We start from the raw sequence: 25,356 nt of genomic DNA, 5'->3' as shown, positions 1-25,356 counted from the left end.
TAGTTTTATTGTCATGTGGTACAGATCACTGCAGTATATTTTGAAAAAATGCTTAAATGCAAGAATGGCAATGGGAATATGCTGGTAGAGATACAGATCTGAAGAATACCAGTTCTCACATTGCTTATGATTAATTAACTAGCTATTTTAATTTAGATCAACTCCTTCAAGCTTATACACTTTTGATCATTGCAGTCATATATTATTTCGTTATAAGGATTTCAGTATATTCCTTTAAAAGCATGAATATCCCATTAAGTTTTCATGCATATGCAAACTCCCACTTTATCTAAACACATGATACTATTTAACAGGAAGAATTGCCTTACAATAGCAAGAGGCTGTAAGAAATACTCCATTTACTCTTACCATATGTGTGTCTTTGACCACAATAATACTGCCTGTTACCAAGGAAATATGCCCAAAAGTTCACATGGCTTCTGCAGATACATTTTTGCACAGCAGATGTGTGTAACCCAACCTGTGATCAGCATTGCAGGGTGGCCCAAATTATCCTTCCTCCACAGAAGTACTAATGGGAGAGCTCTGAGCAATATGATGTCTATAATAGTGCTAATGCAAGAACTTTAGTTTCAGGAGATGGAGTTTAAACTGATCCAAAGTTTACCCCTCACTCCAGCCATCAGTGACTCAAATGTCACCTCCGTCTCCTGAGCACCACTCAGACCTGTGTAAAACCAGATGATGTGCAAGGAGGCCTCCGGCACATATTCCTGCATTCCCCCATTCCCACAGCACTTTCTTTTTGGAGTAATTTCTGGAGCCTTTCCAGATGACTTTGAGGCAAGATCTGTTCCTTAGATTGCTGACCTCTGCCAGCTTCTGCTGTGTGGACTCCAGTATATCTGATTTTGTTTTTCTCACCTGTTTTTTCAAATCCAAATTGCTGTAAATTATTCCCCCCAACGTCCAGTATTAAAAATGCTATGCGTATTCACCCTTCTTCACATTTCTGGATGCGTTCTCAAGTGTGTGTGCAGAACTACTTAGGCCCAGATAAAAGGTAATCCTACTAATGTTAATGTTGTTCATCTGCTTGAGGTTACTTAAAAATCACATGCTGTCCAAAATTTCCATGTAATAATTTCTACCCTTGACTTCAAAGTCTACTATGAAAAGCTGCATACAAAAAACTAAATGCAATATAAAGCCTTGGAACTCAAAAACCACCCTGGAGTGACTCAGGCTTGGCAACCATGACCTGACCTGACCAAAACATTTTTTCAGGAGAGTTATTTCTTCTGCTGCTGCTTTACTAGTATTTCCTTCCTGATAAAAACATCCTCTGAAAGAAAGATAAAGCTACCAAGGGTCATTTAACATCCCACAGGAGACAAAGCAGTAGAAGTGTGGACTGCCCAGCTCATTTCATGGGTTTGTCATGTACAAGATAGATCTGCTGTGATCGAGCTGTTCTGAAATGCACGCCAAGTTCTTCTGAGACAAAAAAAAGCAGCACCAAGGATATCTGCAGCTTGTTTCTACATGATAAATTTCTGTCTATCACAGTTTCTCAGAAACTGTCTGAGTTTTGGGAGAGAAAGATCTAAAGTGATTAAAGCTGAAGACGAATTCACTGTGATTTTAAGGAAATGGAACAAGATTGCTTGTTACAGCAAAAGCTGTTTGAGCTAAAGAGAACTGTTTCCTGTGTCTGCAAAATTATGTTTTAACAGGTAATTAGAACTTCAGCCCTTGAGGATGAGAATATCTAGAATCCGATTAAGTCTTAAATCTCATATATATATATATATGTGTGTATGTGTGCGTTTTTGTATATATTCAATTCTGTATATCTTCATAAAGCCTTAGAGGATGTTAGTTTTTCAGAAAGAGGAAAAGAAAGCCCAATTCTAGATTTTACCAACCAGTTCATAATGCTTAAAGATTTCCTTAACAAAAACCAAACCCACACAACAGTTTATTACACTAACAGGAAATTGTTTCTTTGGGATGTGGAGTATATTATTTTCCCCATCTAGTCTCAGAGTTAGTTCTGATGGCAGGAATCTTTTTGCACTGAGACAGAAGGCTATAAAATTTATTGAGTTCAGAGTCATTGCACTGGTAAACAAGATTAGCCACCAGCCCCCAAGAAGAGGCTGGTGTTCATGAGAAGCATTCAAGAGCCTTTGGCATACTCAGAACAAAGTCTTTGGTCACAATACTTTCTCTGAGTATTTTGTGAACCATAAATTTGTATTATAAAGCTCTTTGGAAGAAAACCCCTAGCAGGGCTGTTGTATTGAGAAACAACAACAAAGGTGGAAAATCTCTGTGGAGGGCACCAAAAAAAGGGCACTGAAGCAGGCCAAGCTCAGGGGCTTGTTCCCTACTACCTCCTCATCCCTCTGCTGCTGACTTTTATTCAGAAATCAATATAAGTATGATACAGGGAGTGAAATATTAACTGTGTAACTGACTTTTTACCAGAAATATAAAAATTACAGTGGGTGTTAGTCTGTGGGTGGTAATAAGCTTGCTTCTGGGTGCTCCCAAGTGTTAGAAAACTGTGTCACCTGGCCAGATCAGCTTTCCACAGTCATTAATCTTCCCTGAGAAGTGAGAAGGCCTCACAAGTTATTCTCACTTCTCTTCCTAAGGAAGGGATCTAGGCTTAGAGATCAAGTGTTGTTGAAGTAGGACAAATGTGTGTCAATACAAAACATGCAGTCAGGTGAAGGAAAGTACCGTAGATAGATTCCCCCCCCCCCCCCCCCCCCCCCGGTATAGCAACAAATTTATATTTTTAAATATCATTATTAAAATAAAAGTCTAAAAACTAGAGTACAGTCTATTTCCATGGAATACAAGACTTGCCGGAAGTACAAGTAAAATATACATTTGTTTTACAAACATACTTCTTAACATTGCTGCCTAGGGAACATGATAAGCCATAGAAAACATTCTGGAAGTAGCATCAATGGTGCAGCAATATTTTTCCTGCTGTTCCCTAGATGTTTTAAAGATCCTGATGGTCCCTCTTTTTCATGGTAGAATATTAGTACAGAGGCAGAAAGTAAAGAATTCAGTTTAATCTAAGCATCAGATTTGCAAACTGGCTTTGCCTCTTTAAAGTCTCCAGCTATCTGTAGCCCCATTCTGGGTTTGTTTGAGCAGAGGCTGTGGCACAAGCCGTAGGGCTGAGTCAACACAGAGATTAAACCCAAAGTCTTGGTCTCGGGGTGCTGAGTGACCTAAGGACTCACTACAAAAAGTCCAAAGTACTTCAGTTTCTCAGAAAACAGAAAGGCTTGTTTAAGAAGAAGGAGTTTGGAGCCTTAGAAGTCCCAGAAATGAGGCTGCTGGCAGAATGAATAGTACTGATCTACTGTGGAGAGATATACAGTCAGTCATAAAGGCTGCAAGTTTGTGTACTCTGATGTAATTGAATAATTAGTTTTCCCAACATCTCTGTTTATCAATTTAACACAGAACAAAACTCATAGCAATATTTTCCAGTAAAAATATTAAGTTTAGGCATTTCCTTCAAGCATCAAGCATCTATCTCCAAGGACTCTCAGTTCTGAAAGAAAACAGGCTAATACTTTAGGGGATATATAAGTGATTTGACTTAAGGTGCAGTAACTGGACGGGTCCAAATGAAACCATCTTGTCCATCTTGCTCCCCCCCACACCCCCAAATTTTGTCAGCAAAATTTCTGTTGAGTTACGACAATAGGGTTCAGGCCCCCAAAGCACAATAGGGGTCAGAAAAATTTGCAATGATTTTAACTATTTTTAACTTTTTTAACAGATTCTCTGTAGTAACAGTCTGCTAGAATCAACAGACTACTGGCTGCAGAATCAGAGGACACCATGCCAAATTGGCTTTCTAGAAGACAAGTCAGAAAGCAACTGTGCCTCAGTAAGTACTCACTGCCATCTCCTCTGGAGAAAAGTTCCTTGAGAGTTATATGGGTGGGGTGTGGGGCTGACAACAGTACGTTAAACTAAAAAGTCTGTAATTTCCACCTTTCTTTTAAAAGCAAACATACAAACTAAAAATACAGATTTCTATACAGAGCACATTAATAAAGATTACTATAGAGGTTTCCCCACATTTGGCTTTCAGATTTTGCTGGCTTTCTGTATTTTTTAATGTTCATAATCTGCAACTCACAAGAGAGAAAAGTAAGCCAAAGAGAAAAGTATTCCAAACCGTAACTAATTAAGTGACAGGTTGGAAAGAGAAGATGTTTAAAAGGCTGCTCAATCTTCCTGAAGGCAGAGAGACACAATTAAAGAGAAAAAATTCTTTCCATATTAGATGAGGAAAAGCTGCTGAAGAACTCAAACAGAATTATTTTGCACTTGAAATTAAATTTAAATCTCATTATTGTGGGTTATAATGCAATTAAGATCAGCTTTTGTTTAACAGTGTGCATGAAGAAATAGGAATTATGTTGCTTTACAAACTATCTACATGAAATTGAATTTATTAGTTTTTTACTTGATGAAGGACTCAGAAGAGCACATCTTTACTTATTCTATTTGAATGCTGTTCCTTGGTCTCAGTGAGCAAAGAAGGGCTTTAGAAAAGATCAGTTTTATCTCAGGTAAAAGGTCTCCAGCACTACTTGTGCTGCACACAACCTAAAGACCAGCTGAGGGCTCTCATGGAGTCTGCTGGGATTCCCTCAAGGACACAGACCTTCAGCTCCAGCTGATGAACCCAGGCTGCTGCTGCCAGGAACCTGAATCTCCTTCCCATAGAGGCGGTGGCCAGAGGCTTTGCATCCTGCCTGAGGTGATGCAGAATGCCTGAGAGCAGCAGGAGTGGCACAGCAGTGTCATTGCAGTTGTGAAATTTAGGAATATGGTCAGAGGTTATTGGGCTCACTTCAGTCATACTGAGCACTGGTCTATCAGTTTCCACAAGGCAGTGAGCAAAATACACAACCTAATCCCAGTGTGCAAGTGAGCAACCTTACAAGGTGAGAACCTGAACACATTCTTAACCAAAGCAGGTTCACTGGGCAGATAATCAGTGGTATCCTTGTTTGATATAGGAAGGGATTAATTTTAATGCAAAACATATTGACCACAGTCACTTAATTTAACTATTTAGTATTTAATATCCTAAAAAAAAGCTTATTTTCTCAGAGGAAATTATTATTTCATATAATAATATAAAAATTAATTATGGCTTGCTTGACCAGTTGAACTTTAACTTTTTGCTCTTTTTTCCAGAGGATCTTAGAAGAAATTATATCTATCTCTGATAGGCTGGACATACCAAGCAAAGATAACTTGTTATAGAGAGATTATGTAATTGCTACCCTCCTTATTTCAGGCAACATTGTCTGATTTTGCCATGCTGTCTACTTTAAAAGGTTAAACTACCTCAAAGAGCTTTTTCCTCTACACCAATATTATAAGTGGATTTTTTCCTCTTAGGAGGATATTTGTCTAATTGCTAAACTTTTCATTAAATTACTTCAATTAACAATGGTACAGTTTAGCAGCAGTTTACCACTGAGATCAGAATACATAGTTTCCTGCTAATATAATCAGGTAGTACTTTAAAAGTAGTTTAATTATGGAAGTCTTGTTTTGTTTGTTTCTACTGAATGAGAACTTAAACAAAATCCACCTAATAGAAAAAAATACATGGATTTGTGAGACATAATCACATATAAACTTCACATAGTGATTTATAAATGCAGTTAAAATTTCTGTACTGTGACATTCTTCTTACCCCATGGAGAGACCTCCTAAAAGAAATGTAGTTTCACATAAATATATATTCTTTTGCTAACGTCACTATTGCCAGCTTTGTTTCTCTGGACCTACAACAAATGTTTCCTGCTTTGGACATGCTTTTAAGAAGACCTTATTTGAAAAGAAAAAACTGGTAGATACTTTGTCCCTACCTTCTCTCCAAAGAAAAAACTGGTAGATACTTTGTCCCTACCTTCTCTCCAAAGATCTAGATCTGGATTAATTACCAGTGCTGAGTATTTGTGGTTGGCTTATGTTAGTACAAGTTAAGATATTTAAATTCTTGCTTGATTACATAATTTATAGTTTCTTCTAGCATTGAACTCTGCTAAAGCACGATCCCTTCATCTTGCATGCAGAAATGTCAATTATGACTTTATCTTAGCAGTTGCTAAGATTTAACACTTTTCTTCACAATGCTTTTACAGCATCTCCATGATTAAGGTGGCATTGCCACACTGCTAAACATGTATCTTAATTGTCTTTTAGGAATTCTTAATGAAAACAGTAATGAAACTATTATTTAGGAAAAAAGTAGGATACAAAACTAAATGTAGAAAAAAAAAAAAAAAAAGGTGGTATAGTCCTGCAAGATATTTGGCATTCATTTGATTCAAGATGCTTATATTATAAGTGAATTTTCCAGAAATTCTCTGGCCTTTCATGCTCCAGGCCAACAACATGTAGAAAAGCCATTAGAAATTATATATGCACTGAAAAAAAAAATTCTCTCAAAATGGGCCCAGGTTCCAATGACCTCCCCACAAAATCATCGTGTCCCATCGCTCTTTGCATGGCCATCTTGTCCCAGCACAGAGGCTGGGAGACAGACATTTCCACTCCACACAGCCTAACAAGGAATTGTCCTTGAGGATCACTGATGTAGGAAGGTAGACCCTTCTCGTCCCAAGCAGTGTGCCTTTGTGGGAGGGGCAGTGGATTTCCAGACTGGCAGAAATCCTGCAGACTTCTTGTCAAATATCCTGGAGAAGCAGAAACATGAACTTTACACCCCTAAATGGCAGTGATAGGTATGGAAAGTGGAAAATACCTGCTTTTCAATTAAAACAAAACACTAAGAAACAGTGCTCATTTCTTACTTAAGCGTAACAAGATAATGCTTTTTTAAAGAGATGTGACAAGGGCTCATTTTAAATTGTTTTATATCTCCTTAAAGCTGAGAAAAAAACTGGCTTTGCAGGCAGATGGACGAGAGAACAGTTTCAATAAAGTGTTAAAGGTTTGAAACATTCTTGAAATAGTCCAGCAGCTTTTCCATTTGCAAGTGCTCCTACTCTGTGACTACATAAATGCTCACTCCAGAATGCTTCATACAGGGATGCATGTAATGTAGGCTGTATGCACAGACATAGGCAGTTGTATATGGTTAGGTCCAGCCCAAGGAAGCAGCAGGAGCACATGGCCAGAGCAGAAGAAAAGGACAAAGACAGCAGCCCAAACTTCACTCAAATTCAGTCATGGTAAAACACCCTCTCATCTAATTGTTGGCTGTTTTTCTGTGCCCCTGTGCCACTTTTTCTAGAAGTGGTCTGATGATAATGGTGGAAGCACAAAGGAAGAGTGGAGGACAACATGACTGAGGGAGTGGGACAGTGGGAGCAGCAACAACCACTGAGTGGGCTTATGCCACATGGAAAAACACAAACCATCTGCATCACAGAAGGAGGGGGAATTACAGTTTAGGGTTGTAAACTGTTTTGTTGAGTGCAGGAGAACATTCCCAGTCTAGGAGACAAATGAGCATTTCAAAGAAGGGAAGCAGTGCTTACATTAGTGAAGTGGCAAGTGAGAGAGAAACCAGATCGTTACCAAAGCAAATAGGTGATGTTATGGATCACATTGTCTGTGATCTCTGTTAAATGACGATAATGAAGAACGTAATTTTGCTATCATAGCAGCTGGATTTTCAGAACTGGCTGCTTGCCTTGCAACTGCATGGCTTTGCTGTCCTAAGCAGGTATTTCAGCATTATCACTTTCATTGCAGTTTAGCCATCAAGCTTTTAAACATCTTCAGGAGGAGGTTAAGGATTCCATTATGTACTAATTTGAGCTGGTCAAATCAGGACTTCTGTGATCTCACCTCCTCCTCCAGCTCCTGCTTCATTTACTGCCCTGGCATTTGTACAAATGTGCAGTAAATCAATTCAGAGAGAAAAGTAACTATGAAATTAAGCAATTAGTTTTTCTAGCCAATTCTTCCTTGAATCATCTCACCATATTGTCAGATAAATGCCAGTTCTCACTCAAGGGATGGAACAAAAACATCCAGGAAACAGTTCCCACAAATTAATTCAAACTGCATGATAACATATGCAGAAAGGAAAAATCCTTGGCAAGGTGTATTTTGAGGGAAAAAAGGACAGCAGCTTTCACTTGAATTAAAGTAGATTATGAGTGGTTTTCATTCTTTTCTTCACCCAAGTCTTTTTCAAGATAAGGCTCTACATATCTTTGGATGTTTAGGTACAAATGTACAGATTCATCTTTTACATCAGTCTTTGGTACTAGATTACTTCCAGATAACTTTCTCACAATAGTGCAGACACCGTGTCAGGGACATTTTCTATCCCTTCGGAAGGGTCCGTGTATCCAATATGTTCTTCAGAGTGTCCAAAGAATGAGAGCATGCCCTCTGAGTGAAGGTGTAGTCTTACAGGAGCTCAGAAAAAAGGATTATTCCCAGGACTGGTAGTAGTCAACAAAGCTCTTTACATAGGCAAATACAGAAGTGCAATCTTGAATCCCAAAGGAGGAGATGTTTGTTGGCTTTTTTTAAAACAAAACCATGTGTGTTCTTGAATAGTGACCGTGCACAGCTGAAACAAGTGCTTTGTTTTATTGTGTTTGAATGAAGTTTTACATCTGCCAGCAAACATAACAAAGCCCTATTTTTCTTCCTAAAACCACCAGACCTACGTACTAAGACCTTTTCCCTCCCTCATGAGATTGCTTGCACACCTCAGCCCTATGTCACAGACAGGGAATTACAAGGGTGTTTATTTTACCTTTCACTCCATAATTACTCAAGCATCTTCAGGAACAGCATTGTCTCTTTCAGAAATCAAAATCCATCCATTACTTTCCAGATCTAAACCATAATTACTGGAGATATTTTTAGGTTTAAGTCTCATCTTCCTATTCAGCTTAACGATACCTTAATTACATCCTGACAAGGTGCAGGAATCAACAGCGGCAGGCTAAATTGTGGCGTTGAGTTGTAGTCCTTTCTAAGGCATGTGTGGGTGTTCATGCTGCTGTGGTAAGGAATTGTACCTTCCAGAGATCCCCTCTCTGGCTTGCACAGGGAAATAAAAACCCTCCTCTTCACCAGTTGCTCTCTGCTTTATGGAGCCTAGTGCAGGCAGACTGAGCACTTGTTTAAAAGACCACTGAAAGAATTACTTGAATAATCTGTAAAATATGGTTCACTTTCTGCTCTTGTACATACTTGGCTCTGAAAAATATATCTTCATATATGAGCTAATGTTAAGACAGAATTTAAATATTCCCTTAAAGGGTTGTATTTCCACATTTTCAGTGCCACACGTTTATCATACAGCAGTCAAAACCTGCCTCATTAATTTCAGAGTGTGAAAGATTGACAATAGATTTTCTTCTCTTTCCTGTCACTTCAGACTTGGGACACTCTTTAATCTTCTGTCTAGATCTGCTATCTTCTTGCTTCTGTGAGAGTCTCATACTGCAGTGGTTTTCTGTCTGTGCTTAAGAGAAGCAGATGCTTAACCTTACTCTGACAAAGCTATAAATAAACACTGGGAGGATCAAGCATGGCATTGCAGCTGTAACCTCTCCAGCATTCCACTCTGTCATATTCTCAGTGCCTCCATGACCTGCTTTATCAAGAAATGGGATTCTTGTGCCACCTCCAGAGTGGACATCTGTGACTGCTGCTGCTGTTATAACCACAGGCTCCCTCTAACATGAATTGCAGGCTGAGGTTCACAGAAATTTTTTAAACATCAAGTATACAGGGCACTGGAGAGAGTAGATGGTGCCTGTGGCATAAATATTTATTGGAATATTTTCTCTAAGTCATAAGTGACAATTAATTACATCAAACCCAAAGGAATAAGCTTTAATGGGAAGAAAATATTCACAGCTGGTTTTGAAGCAATGGATTATGAAGAGATAACTCAGGAAGATTCATTAAAGCAGTCCAGTCATTAAAATAGGGATAGTCTCTAAAATATCAAGAACCATACATCTGCTAAGTCATTTAAGATAAACACCTTCTGAAGAATAATTTGGACTAAATTTCAGACACATTACTGTAAAAATGCTGGAAGGAGAGCAGTATAACACATCCTTCTGACAACATACAAGGTGTACCTAAAAAGGGAATTGTCGCTGGGCTGGGAAGACAAGGGAAATTCATGTCAGGACCTTGTTTAGGTGAACTTGAGTGACTCACAGGAGATGCACTGAGTTGTCTGCTTTTGGAAACACTCCATTAGGGCCTTCAAGAAGAGTGTTTTGAAACCTCATCTCAGGTTAGATAGCAGCTGGGCAGCTCACAGGAGAGATTTTTACGTGGAAACTGAAAGGAGTAATGTGGCTTTTGTGGCTGTCCCAATGAAAATATAGGGTAAGAATAGGAAAAATACTTCCTCTACTCACAGCTAGAGATGGAAATTGCCTCTCTCTAATCATGCAAAGGACCACACAACAGAAGGAAGGCTTGAACTTGATTTCAAGCTGATGTTTCCCCAACCTGCCTTGCATCCTGTTGTAACCTTGGGCAGAGAAACTGTCAGTAGAATGACATGGTCCCGCTTTGACACAAATGGATTTTCTGATGGTAGCCTGATCTGACTTTGGTGAGATAAGGAAGGTAACACTGTATACCACTGAGGGATACCTGTCATGAAGCCTTTTGAGTTATTTGTGGTGCAGAAGATGTGCCTGAGCTGCTTCATACTCTGAGGTTACCACTGTGTGCTGGGCTGGAGGTAATTTTCTTCACAGTGGCCGGTGTGGGGCTGTGTTCTGGATTTGTGCTGAACACAAAGTTGATAATATAGAGATGCTTTTACTATTCCTGAGCAGGGCTTGCACAGAATCAAGGCTTTTTCCCTTGTACTGCACCCACCAGTGATTTCACTGGGGTGCACAGCAAGCTGGGACAGCAGACCCCAGCTGGCCCAAGGGATATTCCATAGATGTGACATCGTGCTCAGCATATAAAGCAGGGGGGACTAGGAGAAAAGGGGGGGGCAGAAATCCTCCTACCTGTATAATTCTGCTGCCTCACATTTTCATTCATGTAAATCCTTTTGCAAGCAGCTACAGGGCATATCTAGAACTTCCAAACTAATATTTTAATTTCTGCATTTCACAGCTGGTTCCTCTGCCAGAATCATTTTGGCAAGCATGGAAATTTATGCGAGACAAGCATTGCATCCAAATGCTAATGGATGATTAGCTCTGTCTTCCAGATTTTTTTTTAATTCTGAGTCACTATCAGGCTATTTCAAACAGCTCATATAAGGCATATTCCAGCTCAAGACCCTTTTTAACCATTTAAATATAAAAGGTCAGATTTTACTGAGCACGGAGGAGAGAGCTACATCTCTTATACCATTCCCAGTCTCCTATCTACTAAAAATTTGCACTTTGCATAGTAGTGATAACTGCTAATAACTCCAAAAAGAAGTGATGAGAGCCAGTGGCAGTGAAAATAAGTTACCAGAATTTGTTCAGTGGAGGAAAGGAAATTGTAATCTAAAAACAAATACCTGCAACAGAAAAGCAACAACTGGTAATTTTCAGTTTCCTTATTTCTTATAATATTGCAGATCTTCACAAAAAGATGTCAATCCTTAAAGCACTATATCTTATATACACTATATATACTTCAGTAGATATTTATCTTATGCTCAAGGAGTCACTTGGGAATTACCCAATTTCATTCTTCCATCCCAAGACAGCACACCAATTCAGTAGCAAGGCATGAAACAAAATCCTGCCTGCTTCCCAAAACTACTTCGAAGTGGAGTAATAGGAGGCAAAATAATAGTAATGATAAAAAAAAAGGTGGGAGAAGACTCTGAAGGAACACACTGAAGAATATTACCTGAAACCCACACATTTCAGCTAGTAGTTTGTTAATGTTTGAGATCTCTCTTTCCCAGAAATCACAGGAAAGTGTCTTTTCCATTACATGCTTTGTAATGAAGGTGTCACAAGCCTCACTGCCCTGCATGAAGGCCTTTTAAAGCCTACTATAAAACCAGAAGGAAGATGAATGAAGATGACATGTTGGGCATTATGAAACCGTATGCAAAAGAAAGCCACGTGTGCACATTCCTGCTTGAGATAATCCTCATTTCCTCTTCATTAGTGTCTGTATGTGACTGCACAGTTATATCTTTAAATAGATAAGAAGTCTGTGAGTGGGTGCAGGAACTGTGTGCCCCCAGGCAGGGTGTCTAATTGCCTCTGCTCCAGCTGAGGCTGTTGCTGGCTGTGGCAACAGAACTCGTCCTGAGTGAAACGAGCAGTTGTTTATCACACAGATAAACACAGAAGCCCTATGATAGTGTGAGAACTTGAACATACCAGGGTGGAAGTTCTGCACAGCTTTGTGCTCTTAGCACAAAACCTTAGCTTCCACTGTAGGTTGCACCTAACTGCAGCTGAGTGTTTTGCCACAGGTATTCTCTTATCCAGAGAGCTTGTCTCAGGACCTTGTGTAGACGAAGGGTGTGTCCACGTGCCCTGTGAACTGAAAGATGCGCTACAGCTGTCCATACAACATCCGTAATTTAGAGAACAGACAAATCACACCACACATTTCAGTGTCACTAAAATGACCAAAAACACCACTCCTTACATTATTGCAGGAACCTAGCTCAGGCTGAGATTTCCAGCTCCTTTTCCAAAAAGATCCAATCCAATCATCAAGTAGATGCCAAGGTTTCTCATCTCTTTTGTCCTCTGCAAAGAGACTGGGAACTACAGAAGCCCTGGCTTTAATCATTACTATAGGAGTTCCCAGACTCCTTTCTGTGATATGAGTCTGGACCTACAGATTTAAGATGGCCATGAAGAAAGCAGATGTTGTCTGCTTTCTTCAAGGTAGAAGCTTATCTAGGGAAAGAAGTTCAGACCAGATAACCTTTCTAATTCCCAGCTTTACTATTTCAGATACAAGAAATTGAAAGCTAGGAGATTCTTAGTTTATTCCAGGCTTTTGTTCTAAACCCCTCAGAAGCGTTACTCAGGTATTTTTTTTCTCCAAGTGCGTATGCAACTAAGTATGTGGAACAAAAAACTAATTTTTTCAAATTGCACAGTGCAGAAATGGTAATGATAAAGCTAGTAATCCAACTGACTCATGGACAGATCTTTATTTCTGTCAGCTGCCATGTAATTTAGAAGAAAAACATCTCTGATTTCAGCAGCTCTGCGGTTCTGGCTCTCAGAATGCAGAGCTTCTGAGAATGGATGAGTCTGCTGAAGTACAGGTACTTCTGCCTGACACACAGGGATGGATTCAGTAATCCTGATGTGATGACCACGTTCTCTAGACTGCAGCAGATGTTTGACTGAGATACTCCATGCTCTTTTTAACTGACAGTATGCAAATGTTGGTAGTCACATTTTTTAGGTAATTTTTTCTAAGTATATGGGAAAAATTAGTATCAAATCCACCAAAATTAGTTTTCCCAGTTGAAATCACTTTATTTACTATGAGTAGTTTAAAGAACTTCCCCATTTGCTTCTTAAAGTTTAGTGGGGTGAGCTAAGTCCTTCCAGATCCACACATCCACCCTGCACCCTTTTTTTTTTATTTCCCTCAAAGTACTTGAAGGACTCCGTGAGAGGAAATTATTTAGCTTTACTATTTCATATTGGATTCTGGAACTCAGTAAAAGAAGACCTCAGCTGGGGAAAGACCTAAATCTGTCCAAAAATACATGTAATTAGGCAAAACATTGTCCCAAAGCAGCTGTGGGTTTGTGTGAATAAAAATAATTTGACAAACTAGTTGAATTAGATTTAAACTAGTTAGATTTTTTTTTTTTTTTTTTTAATCAAGAGAGTACCTAGCATTACAGCCTCAGTAAAGATGCATAATTAGGTTTTCTGATTACCTGTTTGCCAACAGAAATAATTCCAGGATCAAGTGAAATCGTCACTTTTAACATTACTGGATGATATCTGTCTAATCTGACAATAGGCCAGAGGTTCCAGAGCTAGAGTTCCTACAGGTTTCATGAATAAAAATGCAGCTGGGAAATTGTAAGAGTGTGAACTCAAACCTTCCTTACACAACAGAGAAACCAGACACAGCCACACTTTAATAAAGTCTGCTGAGGGGAAAGCAGCAGTCAGAGCTTACACCTCAACCTACTGAAAAGTTAACCTTAAGATGTTAATACACAGATAAGCAGACTTTTCTAATCTCAGCACTCACACAGCCAGTCAGACAGCCAGCTGTTTTCCAGCTGATTCATAAGCACAAGAACCTGTACTATTCCTTCTTTTTCAAGTAATCTTGCTGCTTCAGAGCTCTGCCTATTTATAACCTGTCTGACAGCTGGGGCAGAGTTGCCCTGCAATTTGTACAGCATGCATGAGCAGACAGATGCTGTGCAAGTCTACTGCAGCAGAAACAAGAGGTCAGTCCCAAAAGGTTTGGTTAAAAATGACTGAAACCATCACTGTCACCAAACCATATCCAAAGCTGTAATTTCTGTTGCTTGTAAAAGTGGTCAGCAGTAGCTGGGTATTTGGAGTGCTGAATGCAAATTCTGTGAAAGAAAGGTTAAAACATTCCTTCTCAAGGGGGGAAAACATGATGCTCTTGGTTTAAAAATTTAATTTTATGACCCAGGAAGCAAGAAGAAGAACTGGGCCCAGGATGGGCCTGGTAAAGAAAAGAAAGAGCTGAGTAAATTATCCTGATCAGTTAGATGTCACTGTTGTACCAAGAAATGGCCAGAATCGCGACATAAGTGCAAGGAGAAAATAGAACTATTTTATTAAATACAAGCTAGGTTTCATACAATGGTATATAAGAGAGCATGATATGATTGGTCGCTTGTCCAGCCACCCCCTAAAAGGATTGGCTGACGTTCTCTAATGCCCATTCAAAATATTTTCTGTAGTGTACCATAACAAGACCGTGCAGGTGCAAGATAGAGAGTTAGTTTACAAAACAGTCTTTCACTGTTTCTCAGCTAAAGCATGAGAAAGGAAAACTTCACAAAATGCTTCAGCAGCTGGAAAATTCCTCTACTCCTGCTGTTTAGTATCCACAGTTAGATTTTACAATCCTAATTTCTTACAGTGTATAATGGTGCATATCTATCGTATGACTGAGCTCAGTCAAAACCCATCATCAGACCTGTGTGCTTCCTTCCTTAATTGTCACCCCATTCTCTGAAAAGCAGAGAGAACTTATAGAATGGTCTGCTTTTAGTAACGAATTTTATAATCAGAGGAGAAAAGGGGCCTGTTTTTAATCTAGAGACAACAGTTTCTGATCCACTGGATACAGTCCTGAAATCCCTTGACAGAAAGCTTTGAGCAGAGATTTATGAGGAAGAGTTTCATAAGGTGTGACAGCCATGGAGCTGCTGGTTTTTCCTGCTGCCCTGCAAAATGCCATCTCCCCATTCCTTCTTCTGCCGTTGTAGTCCAGAACAAAAGGCACCTAAGCCTGGGAGACTGCAAAACACAGCAGACCTGCCCCACTGTTTGAAAAACAGAACAAAACTGAGATACGTGGTCTGAGCTATTATGCATACTAACATTTTATTTAAAAAGATGGTGGGGGGAACATACTGGTTATTATAATGAAGTGATAAGCACTGTTAGAGTAGTAGAGGCAAGTAAGAAAGAAGTAGCTCAGTTTAAAAAACCAAAACCAAATACACTGTTCCAGATATTGGTGTTTTAGCACCTGATCTGACAGCCTGTATGTGGTTGCAGAGTGCACAATTGACTCTTTCTATCCTCTGATCGACACGCTTACACCTTGGTAATACCTGCTCGTTCAGACAGCCCAGAGACCTGGAGCAGGTTGAACTTGAGTCTGATCATTCTCTCATAGTCACTGCTATGGAGTATTTTCACTTGACATCTTTAGCAAAATTATTTGCATTTTTTAATTAGGCTTAGCCACATTCACTTCCTCATCTTTCTCAAGTACTGAAAAATCCTGTAGAGCACCACAGCACAGTTTGCTGTGCACAGATAAGCAGAATGGATTTAAGTACTTAAAACGCTTTAATCTCATTTTGTGCTTCTACACGATAGACAAATGTCTTTGTGAAAAATAATTGATTTTTATAGTAGTTTAGAGCAATGCTGTACCAAATAAAAGTATCTAGGTGTGTTAAAGAAAACAGTAAGCAAATACTCAACTGTCCCAGAAATCTGAGCGTTCCTTTACTAATGTACCATCAATGTTCTCTTCTCTGTAAATCAAATATCATCATAATTTCCCACTTCAGTTGCTTATAGGATTAAAGAATTCATCTGTTTGGCTTTGTAGACTGCAGGCAGTTATATTTCTTGGCTTACCAAAACTAGTCTGGGCAGACACTGCCAAGACAATCAGAATTTGGGGCTGCAGGGAGTCAGTCTTTCACCTTGGTTTCATTGTTAAATAGCTTATTTTTCAAACCATTGAATATTTTATATTTTTTGGTGCATTTGGGACATTATTCTTAGCCAGTGATGGTTTCAGTCATTTTAAGCAAAACCTTCTGGGACTGCCCTCTGTTTCTGCTGAGTTTGGCCTATAGTTAACCACAACAGTTAAAATTTTATTGCATCATTACATTTTGTTAATTTGAAGTTTGAACATTTTCTATGAAATCTTTTCCCTGGAAGTGTCTAAATTTTCAAAGTAGTGTACTATAAAGTTTTATCTTTGTCTTTCTGGAGCAGCCTGGTCACTGACATATTGCTCCAGACTGTGCTTGTATTTCAGTAACAGGCCTGCCCTGCTGAGCAGGAGGTCAGAGGATGCAGGAAAAGGATAAGGTGCAGGACTGGCTTCTGAGCAACCCACAAACAGATTTCAGGTTACTACTTATTATTTTGCTCATGAAAAAATCCTCCTTTAAAATACCACCTCCTGCAAGGGTCTGATGGAACCATAATTTTTCCATACCAACAATTTTCAAATACAGGAAATGGAAAAAGTCAATATTAACTTGAACAAAGCTAAATGATGGTATCGATTACGGTTTATTGGTTTATATTTATCATTTTTTTATTTGGACTAGCCTTGAAATCAGATTTGTTAACTGTCACAGTCATATTATTTAGTCCTCTGAGATTCTACTTAACATTTAAATGGTATGGAAAGAAAAAAAAATAAATAAGCATAGTAAGACCTATAAAAAAAAAAGAAGATTAATGCAGGCATATTAGGTTTTACAGAAATGTACATTGACTCTGTAGTCTTGCATAAGCAGTTATACTTTCTATTCATTCTGCAGTAAAATCTCCTTTTGATGCCAGTCTATAAATTAAAATGGTGACAGAGAAAAAAAAAATAACTTTGTAATGGTAATGAGACAAGCAAAGGGTAGAAATATTAGGCTGGATATTGCTCCTGGCCTTGATGTGTGCAAAGTCATTTTTGTGAAGAAAGTTTTACACCCAACATATGCATATTCATTGGGGCAGTCACAGAGTGGTTGACAGCAAGGTTCCCATCAAATGCAGTGAATTTGCCCAAGAGCCCAAACGTCCAAAGATGCAATGTAGGGAGACTTGTACTCTCCAAAGCCTGAGTCACAGGGAAGACCTGACAGCAGCTTTTCAGCACATGAATCAGAACTGTATTGCAAAATTTATACTGAGAGTTGCAGCCATACGAGCCTCCAGTATCAGTTAGGAAAGTTTTCTTTTAGTAAATAACGGTGGTGAAGTGACCAAAGTCACAAGCTTCCAAAAAAAATTTGCCATCAGCCTTCTTTCACACAAGTCCTACCAGAGCTAGATGATAAAAAAATTCCTAGGATCTCCAAAATTATTAGCTAATGGATAATCTTATGTGACATTTTAGAGCATTCATTTAGAAATGATCATTTCATAGCTATTTGTTTTTATGTTTCTATAAAAAAAAAGGTACTTTGAACTCTATTGGGATTAATGGGATTACAAGATTTAAGAAACTTCAGTTTTAAAGAACAGAGAGGTCAATGATTAGAGGATCTTATAGACAGTAAATATATATATATATACACATTTATATCTGTATATCACAAGAAATCCAAGAGTTTTTATTTAGCCATCACATTAGCATAAATAAGACAAGTGAAAATAAATGCAAAGTTCTGTTTGGGAGCTTTGCAGATCAGCATTTTGTTAACCATCAAAACAAATGCTCCTGTCACACAAACTGGCTGTATGGATACAATCTGCTGGAAAAGGCATTTTATGCTGTCCTAATATAAGTCAAAATATATGAGTGATTCTGGTCATTTTCAAAGACACAAAGCTCACAGCAAATTTCTGGACAACGTCTGGCACGTTGCCACTCCTTTGATATTTTCTGTGGGTTACAGTTTACTTTGGCTCAGAAGTACAGGGTAAAACAATATTTTTTCCTCGGGCTTTCGCTGACTTCAGCTCCTGAGGGAGCCCATCAAGCATCTGTAGGTTCTCTGAAATAGTCACCATTCCAGTGAGCAATGCCTTGGAGCAGCTCTATTCTGTTATTGTGCTGTGGGGAAATTACAGTGATCTAATCTTTGTAAAGCCAGGAGACTCAGACTTACGTCTAATAGAAGTTTAGAGCAACTGTATTGTTTTTCTACTTTGCAGAGATGAAATTAGGATGAGAGTAGGCTCAGACTTCCAAAACTGCCATCCCAGCACAGAGTTTTTGCTAACTTAATTAAGCAGAAATTATTGTGATCAAAGATTCCATTAAGTCCTTAAAACAACTGTCATAGCAATCACAGTTGATGTAAAATTCAGTCACCCTCTTCACAAAATGTAGCTTCACAGTCCTACATTTTAAAAGGGATAAAGTGTTCAGAACAATAGTATATAAGAAGCAACACACACCCTGAGAATAAACAATACCTGCCCAAAATATGGAGAGAAAACAATATGGAAGTAAAACGCCAAGCCTTTAGTATTTCAAAGGATAATGCTAAATAATAAACAGAACAGCACTGCATTTGTGTGAGATGCATGTCACTCACAAACAAGGCAAGATGCAAAGAAGCACAATGAGGTGCATGTTAATTTAACGGTGACATTGGGAGAGCTTCATAGCTGGTGACCCAAACCAGGACTGAGAGGATACAGCTGTCTGTCCTGACATACAGCTGCCTTCTGCTCCTGCCACTGGGTTCTGTTCAGCAACAGATGGTAACATTTAAAGGGAACAAAATCACTACTGAGGGCATGTGGAAGCTCTAACTGCGAGGGGCAGCACAGTTTGATCCTGCCTTTCCTGCTGTGGAGCTGCAGTCACTGCTGCAGTTCTCTGTCCTTGAGGACTGCATTCCTACCAGCACTTTAATGGGTTTTTTTATATAAAACCACCTTCAATCCTGGGCTCAGCAGTTGCTCACCTTCTCATGTCCCACATGTATCCTGCACATTCTCAGGTTTAGGCATTAAAACTATTTTAACTTGGCACCCAGGAACTGCCTGCTCAGAACTACTTTCTCCTGAGATCTCTCCTGGGGCTAATTACCTTTTTCAGTTCTGTTTGTAGGAAATTGAGTTTTATGGGCAGATTACAGAGCAGTCCCAAACCAGTTGTTTCCTCTGACTGTCTCCTGGGCTGTCTGAATTGGCACCTGGCATGAGTTGATCAGTGATGTGTCAGGAAGAGGATGGGAAAAGCAGAACAGCGCAGACCTGGGAGATAAAGACACTGTAAGCTCATTTTCTAGACAGCCTTTACATCCTGACATACCAACCACGACGGCACAGAGCATGGAGTGTTCTACACAGTCCTGCTGCAAATCCAAATGCATACACAGACCTTTAGCCTCTGCTGAGCTGTGTGGCACCAAACTCAGCCTGCTGGTGACACCTAGGCCAAAGCTGAGGATCAGATGGATGGGTACAGTGGTGGAATGACAGGGAATGACAGAGATGAAGCAGTTTGTGTCACCTGGATATAGTCCTGCTACCATTTTGATACTGTCTATAACTGTGTTGTCGTAATCCAGAAATTGATGGATTAGAAACTAAGAAACAGTGTTTAGGAGTGTCCTTTAGGTTACAAAGTCATAGGCTTGAACGCTAGAAAATGGCAGATATGCAGTACTCTGATTCTTCATAATTTTCCCCCATTTTACAGGCTTCCTGTTCACTGAATCAGGCAATACTGCCTTGCATAAATGTGGGCATATGAGGTAAAATTCAGGTTGCACAAGCCATATGTATATAGCTCTCATTTTCGAGTCTTGTCTCTTCAGTTTAACTTCCTTTCTTTTAAAATAGGTATTGAATTTTTTTGGGAGGGTGGTATAATGTAGATGTATTTGATTTTATGGGGGGGAAAAAAAGCCCACTTCCTGCAGCACTTCAAGCAAGTGTTGGCCACAGTCCTTCACACAACAGAACACAGGACTGTGGCTTTCACTTTGCTTACCAGGTTAACTATATCCTGAGGCCATTTGTCAGTGAGGAAAATATACTGTGTGTACATTATATCCTTAAATACTTTATAAAATAGTTTCTTAATATATAGTTCTTTTAAGAAGTTGTCTGCATAATTTCTACATCAGCTCAAGAGCATATTTCAGGACTTCACTGGTTTAGAGAATTTACCCCATGCACCTCTTACCAGTCATAGAAATTATCATGCAAAATAGGGAAGAAAAAGCAGAAACACAGTTTCTCTATTTGCTTTTTATATGATCCTGGAAAGTAAAGACTTCTTCAAGAGCTCAGCAAGTTGGTGATGATACCCTGCCTGGTATTATTCTAGTAGAAATACTTGGAGAGTTTGATGAGAGGAGGGTTGGGGGTCAGACCCAAATCTGTGCTATTCATGTACAAGAATCTGCATAGTGCAAGAGTTGCTATTTACAGCGTGCCTGTGCATTCAATGGTTTAGGGACATGTAGCATCCTGCTTTTTTCTGCATTTCAGTGCAGTGGTACACGTTCACCAAAAGACCAGCACTTTTCTCCTTTGAGCAAATGGGATTTCTAAACTTGGAAACACTACTCAACAGAAAGTAGATACTAGCACCTACCTGGGAAGTTGTGGGTGACTATCTCACTGTGTAAAGCCTGAACTTGGGTGGTGGGTTGTTTCCTTCTTGTATTATGCAACACCATTTAAATTTTGTTGTTTTCTCCCTCCTAAATAAGTATTTTCCTGAGACAGAAAAAAAAAAAAAAAGACAACATCTTGAAGTTTCTGCATGGTTTACAGACAGTAGATCAGTGTTAGTGGAAAGCAGACACACTTTGGAACTGAAAAGGTGTTTGTGGGAAGTCAAGGATGTGAAGCGTAAAGAAGTGGCTGGGAAAGGACTGACATTTAAAGATACTGTGATGAGGAGAGGGTTGGATTACAGCTCAGTTAGGCTGCATCTGATACAAAGAAAAAAAAAATCAGAAATAAATTGAGGTTAGCAAATCCTGACCTGACCTCTTTCTTCATAATCTATTCAGTATTTCCATCCTAAAGATTATTAATTCTTCTCTAGTGTTGTTTTGCCTTGTTTTGATGGAGGTGCCCCTGATAATTACTAGAAGTTAATCAAGCAATGCAAGCTAATGAGAGCTTAATACTTGTATTACGTAAGCAGAAAACAGTGAGAGATTTTTCATAATAGATCATTTTCTCTTTGAGCACCACTGGTGAAGGATCTCCAAGAAAAATATCCTCACAGTGAACTTCCTAGAAGGAAGCAGTAGTGCAGAGCATGTCAGGACGGAACTGTAGAGTTAATTTATGGTTACAGTACCTCCCCATCTAGTCCTGGCTCCTGCTTACAGCAAAGGGTAAATGAGTTCTTCAGTGTCTTTCACCACTGTCAAACTGTTTTTGTTCAAAAATTACCTGTAATTAAAACTTCAAAACCCGCAGGACAGAAAATCCTGAAAGACTGCATTGGCAGTGTAATAAATCAATGCCAGTGGAATTTGACAGGCGTATTTGGAAACTGGATTCAGTACTGCCATAGGTTTTATAGTGCAAGTTCATTAGGTTCTGAAAATCAATTTTTAAAAAAAGGGAAAGAAAGAGAAAGGGACTTGAAGTACTAGATAATCGTGCTTATACTGAGGCATTAGTGAGTTATATGCTATGCACACCACCTGAACCAGAGATGATGATTGTTTTGGCTGCGTGGAGAGAGGGCCTGGCTTTAGGATGGCAGTCGCTGCCACTGGTAGCAGTGCCAGTGTTCATCATAGCAAAGTCATGAGCCATCATCCCAACATGGAGGGAGCAAAGGGCAAACCAGGGTTTACCAGAGAATCAGGTGTTTGGCTGGAAGGCCCAAAGACACAACTGCCCCTGTGCAGCTTTTTCACAACACTCCTCAGTAACAGCCCTGCCTTCAGCATGGGGTGACCATGCTGGGGAGGACTCGAAACTGGCCCCACACCTTCCCACACTCCTACCCTGCTGCCAAGGTATTGGTCCCCTAAGCAAATACACCTCCATGCACCTGCAGAGTCATAACTCATATCTTACATTGTTGTGGGAAAGTCCATGTGAAAATCAAGAGTGTAATTTTCTAATGCTTTTTAGTAACTACCTATTGCTGATATGTGAAATGCCTACATGTTAAAACCCAGTAGAAAGTAAGAGAAGTGTTTGTCTAATCAACTGTAACATGTTTAGGACATTACATCACCACCATACCATGTTGCTAGAGGGTATTTTTACTATTTTGTAGCTTATAAGTTCCTATAACTATTTCTTACAAGTTCAGCAGATGACAGTGGCATATCCTAATTGTTGTCATTATCAGGCACAGAAATATTTTTGCTAAAATTGTAAAAGGGCTGGAAAATATGTTTGTGAGTTCATGTAAAGATGACATTAAACTATTTAAAAGGGAAAAAAGCTTTCTTCTTCACTGGGTGTTTTTTTGGTTTATAATGGGAGCACTGGCTGGATCTTTCCATCTGCTGTGCTGGCTGTTACTGCAGATGGCCATAATCTGTACATATGGCATGTGCATGTATCAACTGAAACCAGAGTTGTCTTGGTGTAAAAGCAGGCACACAACAGGAGCTCGGGTGCCTAACACCACACTGTTGGTGAAGGGGATAATTTAAAGCATTTTCATTTTCTATGGGATATTTACATAGAATTAGGGAAAGAAGCATTTCCTCTTTGCTGAAAAAGAAGCAAAAAAAAAAAAAATCACTCAGCTCTTTTATGTTAAATTTTGGATCTGCAGTTTATTTGCAATCAGGTGTTGGCTTTAGCTGAGCCTTGAATTTGTTAGGTTTTAGTTTAAATGAGGACAGCACCAAACTCTCATAAACTTTACAGTCAGCCTAGCTTTGGAGTCCCTGCGTCTAACTCAGAGCTGGAGGAAGGATTTTCTCATTAGAAAATGGCCTTCAAGTAGGCATATAATAAAATAAAACTCTTCAGAAATTAACTAGTCTTTAGATCTGAAGTTTCTGGTTAAGTCAATCTCACATCCATTAAATAGTTGCTGAAACTCATAACAATCAAAGAAGGGGCAGAACCCCTTGTCATCAAGAGCAGGACTTTCTGGTGAATCAGGTACTCACCAGGCAGTTAAGCTGTTCTACATCTTGTGCTGGTGCCCAGTTAGCAGTGCTGAAAACTTCTGGTTGAATATTGGCTCACAAACCAATGTTAAAAAATCACTTTCATAAAGTTTTAAACTTCTGTATAGACTTAGAAAAATACTCCAGTATTTACATGGTGTGCAGAAAAACTCTAAAAGCAACTCAAAACTGCACTTATGAAACGTTTAGCAACAAGTGCCTGGAAAGAAGTCATTGGAAAAGCAAGACATGAAGAATTTATCTGATACAAAATGAAATGTATTTTTAACATTTCCTCTGCCTTTACTAATATCCTCTGTATTACAGATTATTTGCAACATTTTCTCATTCATCAGGCAAGTCAGTTGTCAGTACAGATAAAGTCATGGCTCTTACTGTTTTTCCTCCTTTCTTAGCATCTACTCCACTGTTCTTTTTTGCTAACCTTTGTACATTGCTTGTACTAGAAAAAGGCTTCACAGATTCAACTACAAGGCTAGAAAATGAAAACATACTGACTTTAAAAGGGTTGCTACCACTCTAATACAGCTTTATAAGGTGCTGTTTCTTTTTCTTTCTCATTACAGGTTTGTTTTGTGAATTTAGATGCCAACACAGATGATTGCAACGATGAGCAAGTGAAACAGGTAAGTGCTTAGGTCTTAAAAACATGCACAGTGGATCTAGTCAGGCACACTAGGACTCTCCAGTAAAAATACAGATGAAAATTCTATGAACAAATCAAAGCCAATCCTAGATTTTTAACCCTTACGGAGAACAATTCATAAGGAATCTGAAATTGTCTCAACACTGGACCATGTTACATAGGATTCCTTATTCCCATCCTATAAATATGTAATGGTTGTTGCAGTCTGAATTCACAACAGTTATATAAGTAGATTTCTTGCTTTTATCAGAGAAGTGAACACGGACATGTCATACATTTTTTTTTTTAATTTGGCATAATACTACATAAACAGTTTCTGGTGTCCTGCTCCGCCACCAGTTTCTGATTCCTTTCTCTGTCCTACTGCCAAAAAGCCTTTGAAAATCTTCCACTCATATAGGTCTTGTTCAGCTGAGTCTTAGTCAAACTCCACATAGGTATATATGGTCTTGAAGAGGGGGTCTAGATAAAACAGAACTAGAGGTGTGTTTTATCTGTTTAACTGAAAGTTATGAGAGTAGGAAAAAAGGGATTTATAAGAAGTAAAAAAACCCCCTTGGTTATTATACAAATGCTGAGACAAACTGCATCATGATATGATATTCAAAACACATTACCATTCCAAAAAAAAAGCAGAAGTGACATCTAAAGATATGGCCTGATGTCAGTTTTGTGCTTACATCTTCCTTTATCAGTTCCTTTTCATCATCCTGGCTTGGTGCCCATGTTTGACACACCAATACAGAAGCAATATGTAGTGAGTAAACACAGGTAGGATCTCCTGACAGTACCAAGGGAGTTTCCTTGGTTAAACCATTACAGTTCCTTTGCTGAAAACACTTTTAGCTCATAGAACAACCAGTGCTGGGACCTTGATGCCTCCTGCAAGTCATTCATTAGCAGGAACAGTTTTTTTCTGCTGTTTTCTGCATTCTGCATCTGTGAAAATTCAGTTGTCAAAAATAAATGTGCCATCTTGCAGCAATATTATTTTTCTATTGAATCAGCAGGTTAACTGTGCAGAACATCTTGAGAGGTTCTACTTTACTGAAGCCACAGAAGCACTGGTTGTCTTCTAATAAGCAGTGGTTTTATTGTTGTTTAGAGTGTTTGTTGAGGAAAAAAAATATAAGAGGAAACACCAAAAGTTTCTCTCAGTCTTAGAACTAGATATCTGTTCTCAGTTTAGGTA

General features: G+C 39.0%; 2 protein-coding genes across 6 annotated transcripts in view; one reads left to right on the top strand and one right to left on the bottom strand.

The window, feature by feature from the left end:
* Window positions 1-25,356, bottom strand: part of DAW1 (dynein assembly factor with WD repeats 1) — a 156,790-nt gene that overhangs the window by 88,979 nt on the left and 42,455 nt on the right. The gene's annotated exons all lie outside the window — the stretch shown is intronic.
* Window positions 1-25,356, top strand: part of SPHKAP (SPHK1 interactor, AKAP domain containing) — a 67,156-nt gene that overhangs the window by 21,653 nt on the left and 20,147 nt on the right. For all 4 annotated transcript variants that reach the window (XM_069024829.1, XM_069024830.1, XM_069024831.1 and 1 more), the window contains 2 exons: window positions 3,779-3,889; window positions 24,085-24,144. In XM_069024829.1, the coding sequence (XP_068880930.1) occupies window positions 3,779-3,889; window positions 24,085-24,144 (171 nt within the window). The remainder of the gene's footprint in view (window positions 1-3,778; window positions 3,890-24,084; window positions 24,145-25,356) is intronic.

The sequence above is a fragment of the Aphelocoma coerulescens genome, chromosome 9, assembly GCF_041296385.1.
Source record: "Aphelocoma coerulescens isolate FSJ_1873_10779 chromosome 9, UR_Acoe_1.0, whole genome shotgun sequence".
In the NCBI taxonomy this organism is placed as follows: Eukaryota; Metazoa; Chordata; class Aves; order Passeriformes; family Corvidae; genus Aphelocoma; species Aphelocoma coerulescens.
Note: the sequence above shows the minus strand (reverse complement) of the source record. Positions and strands in the feature narration are given on the sequence as shown.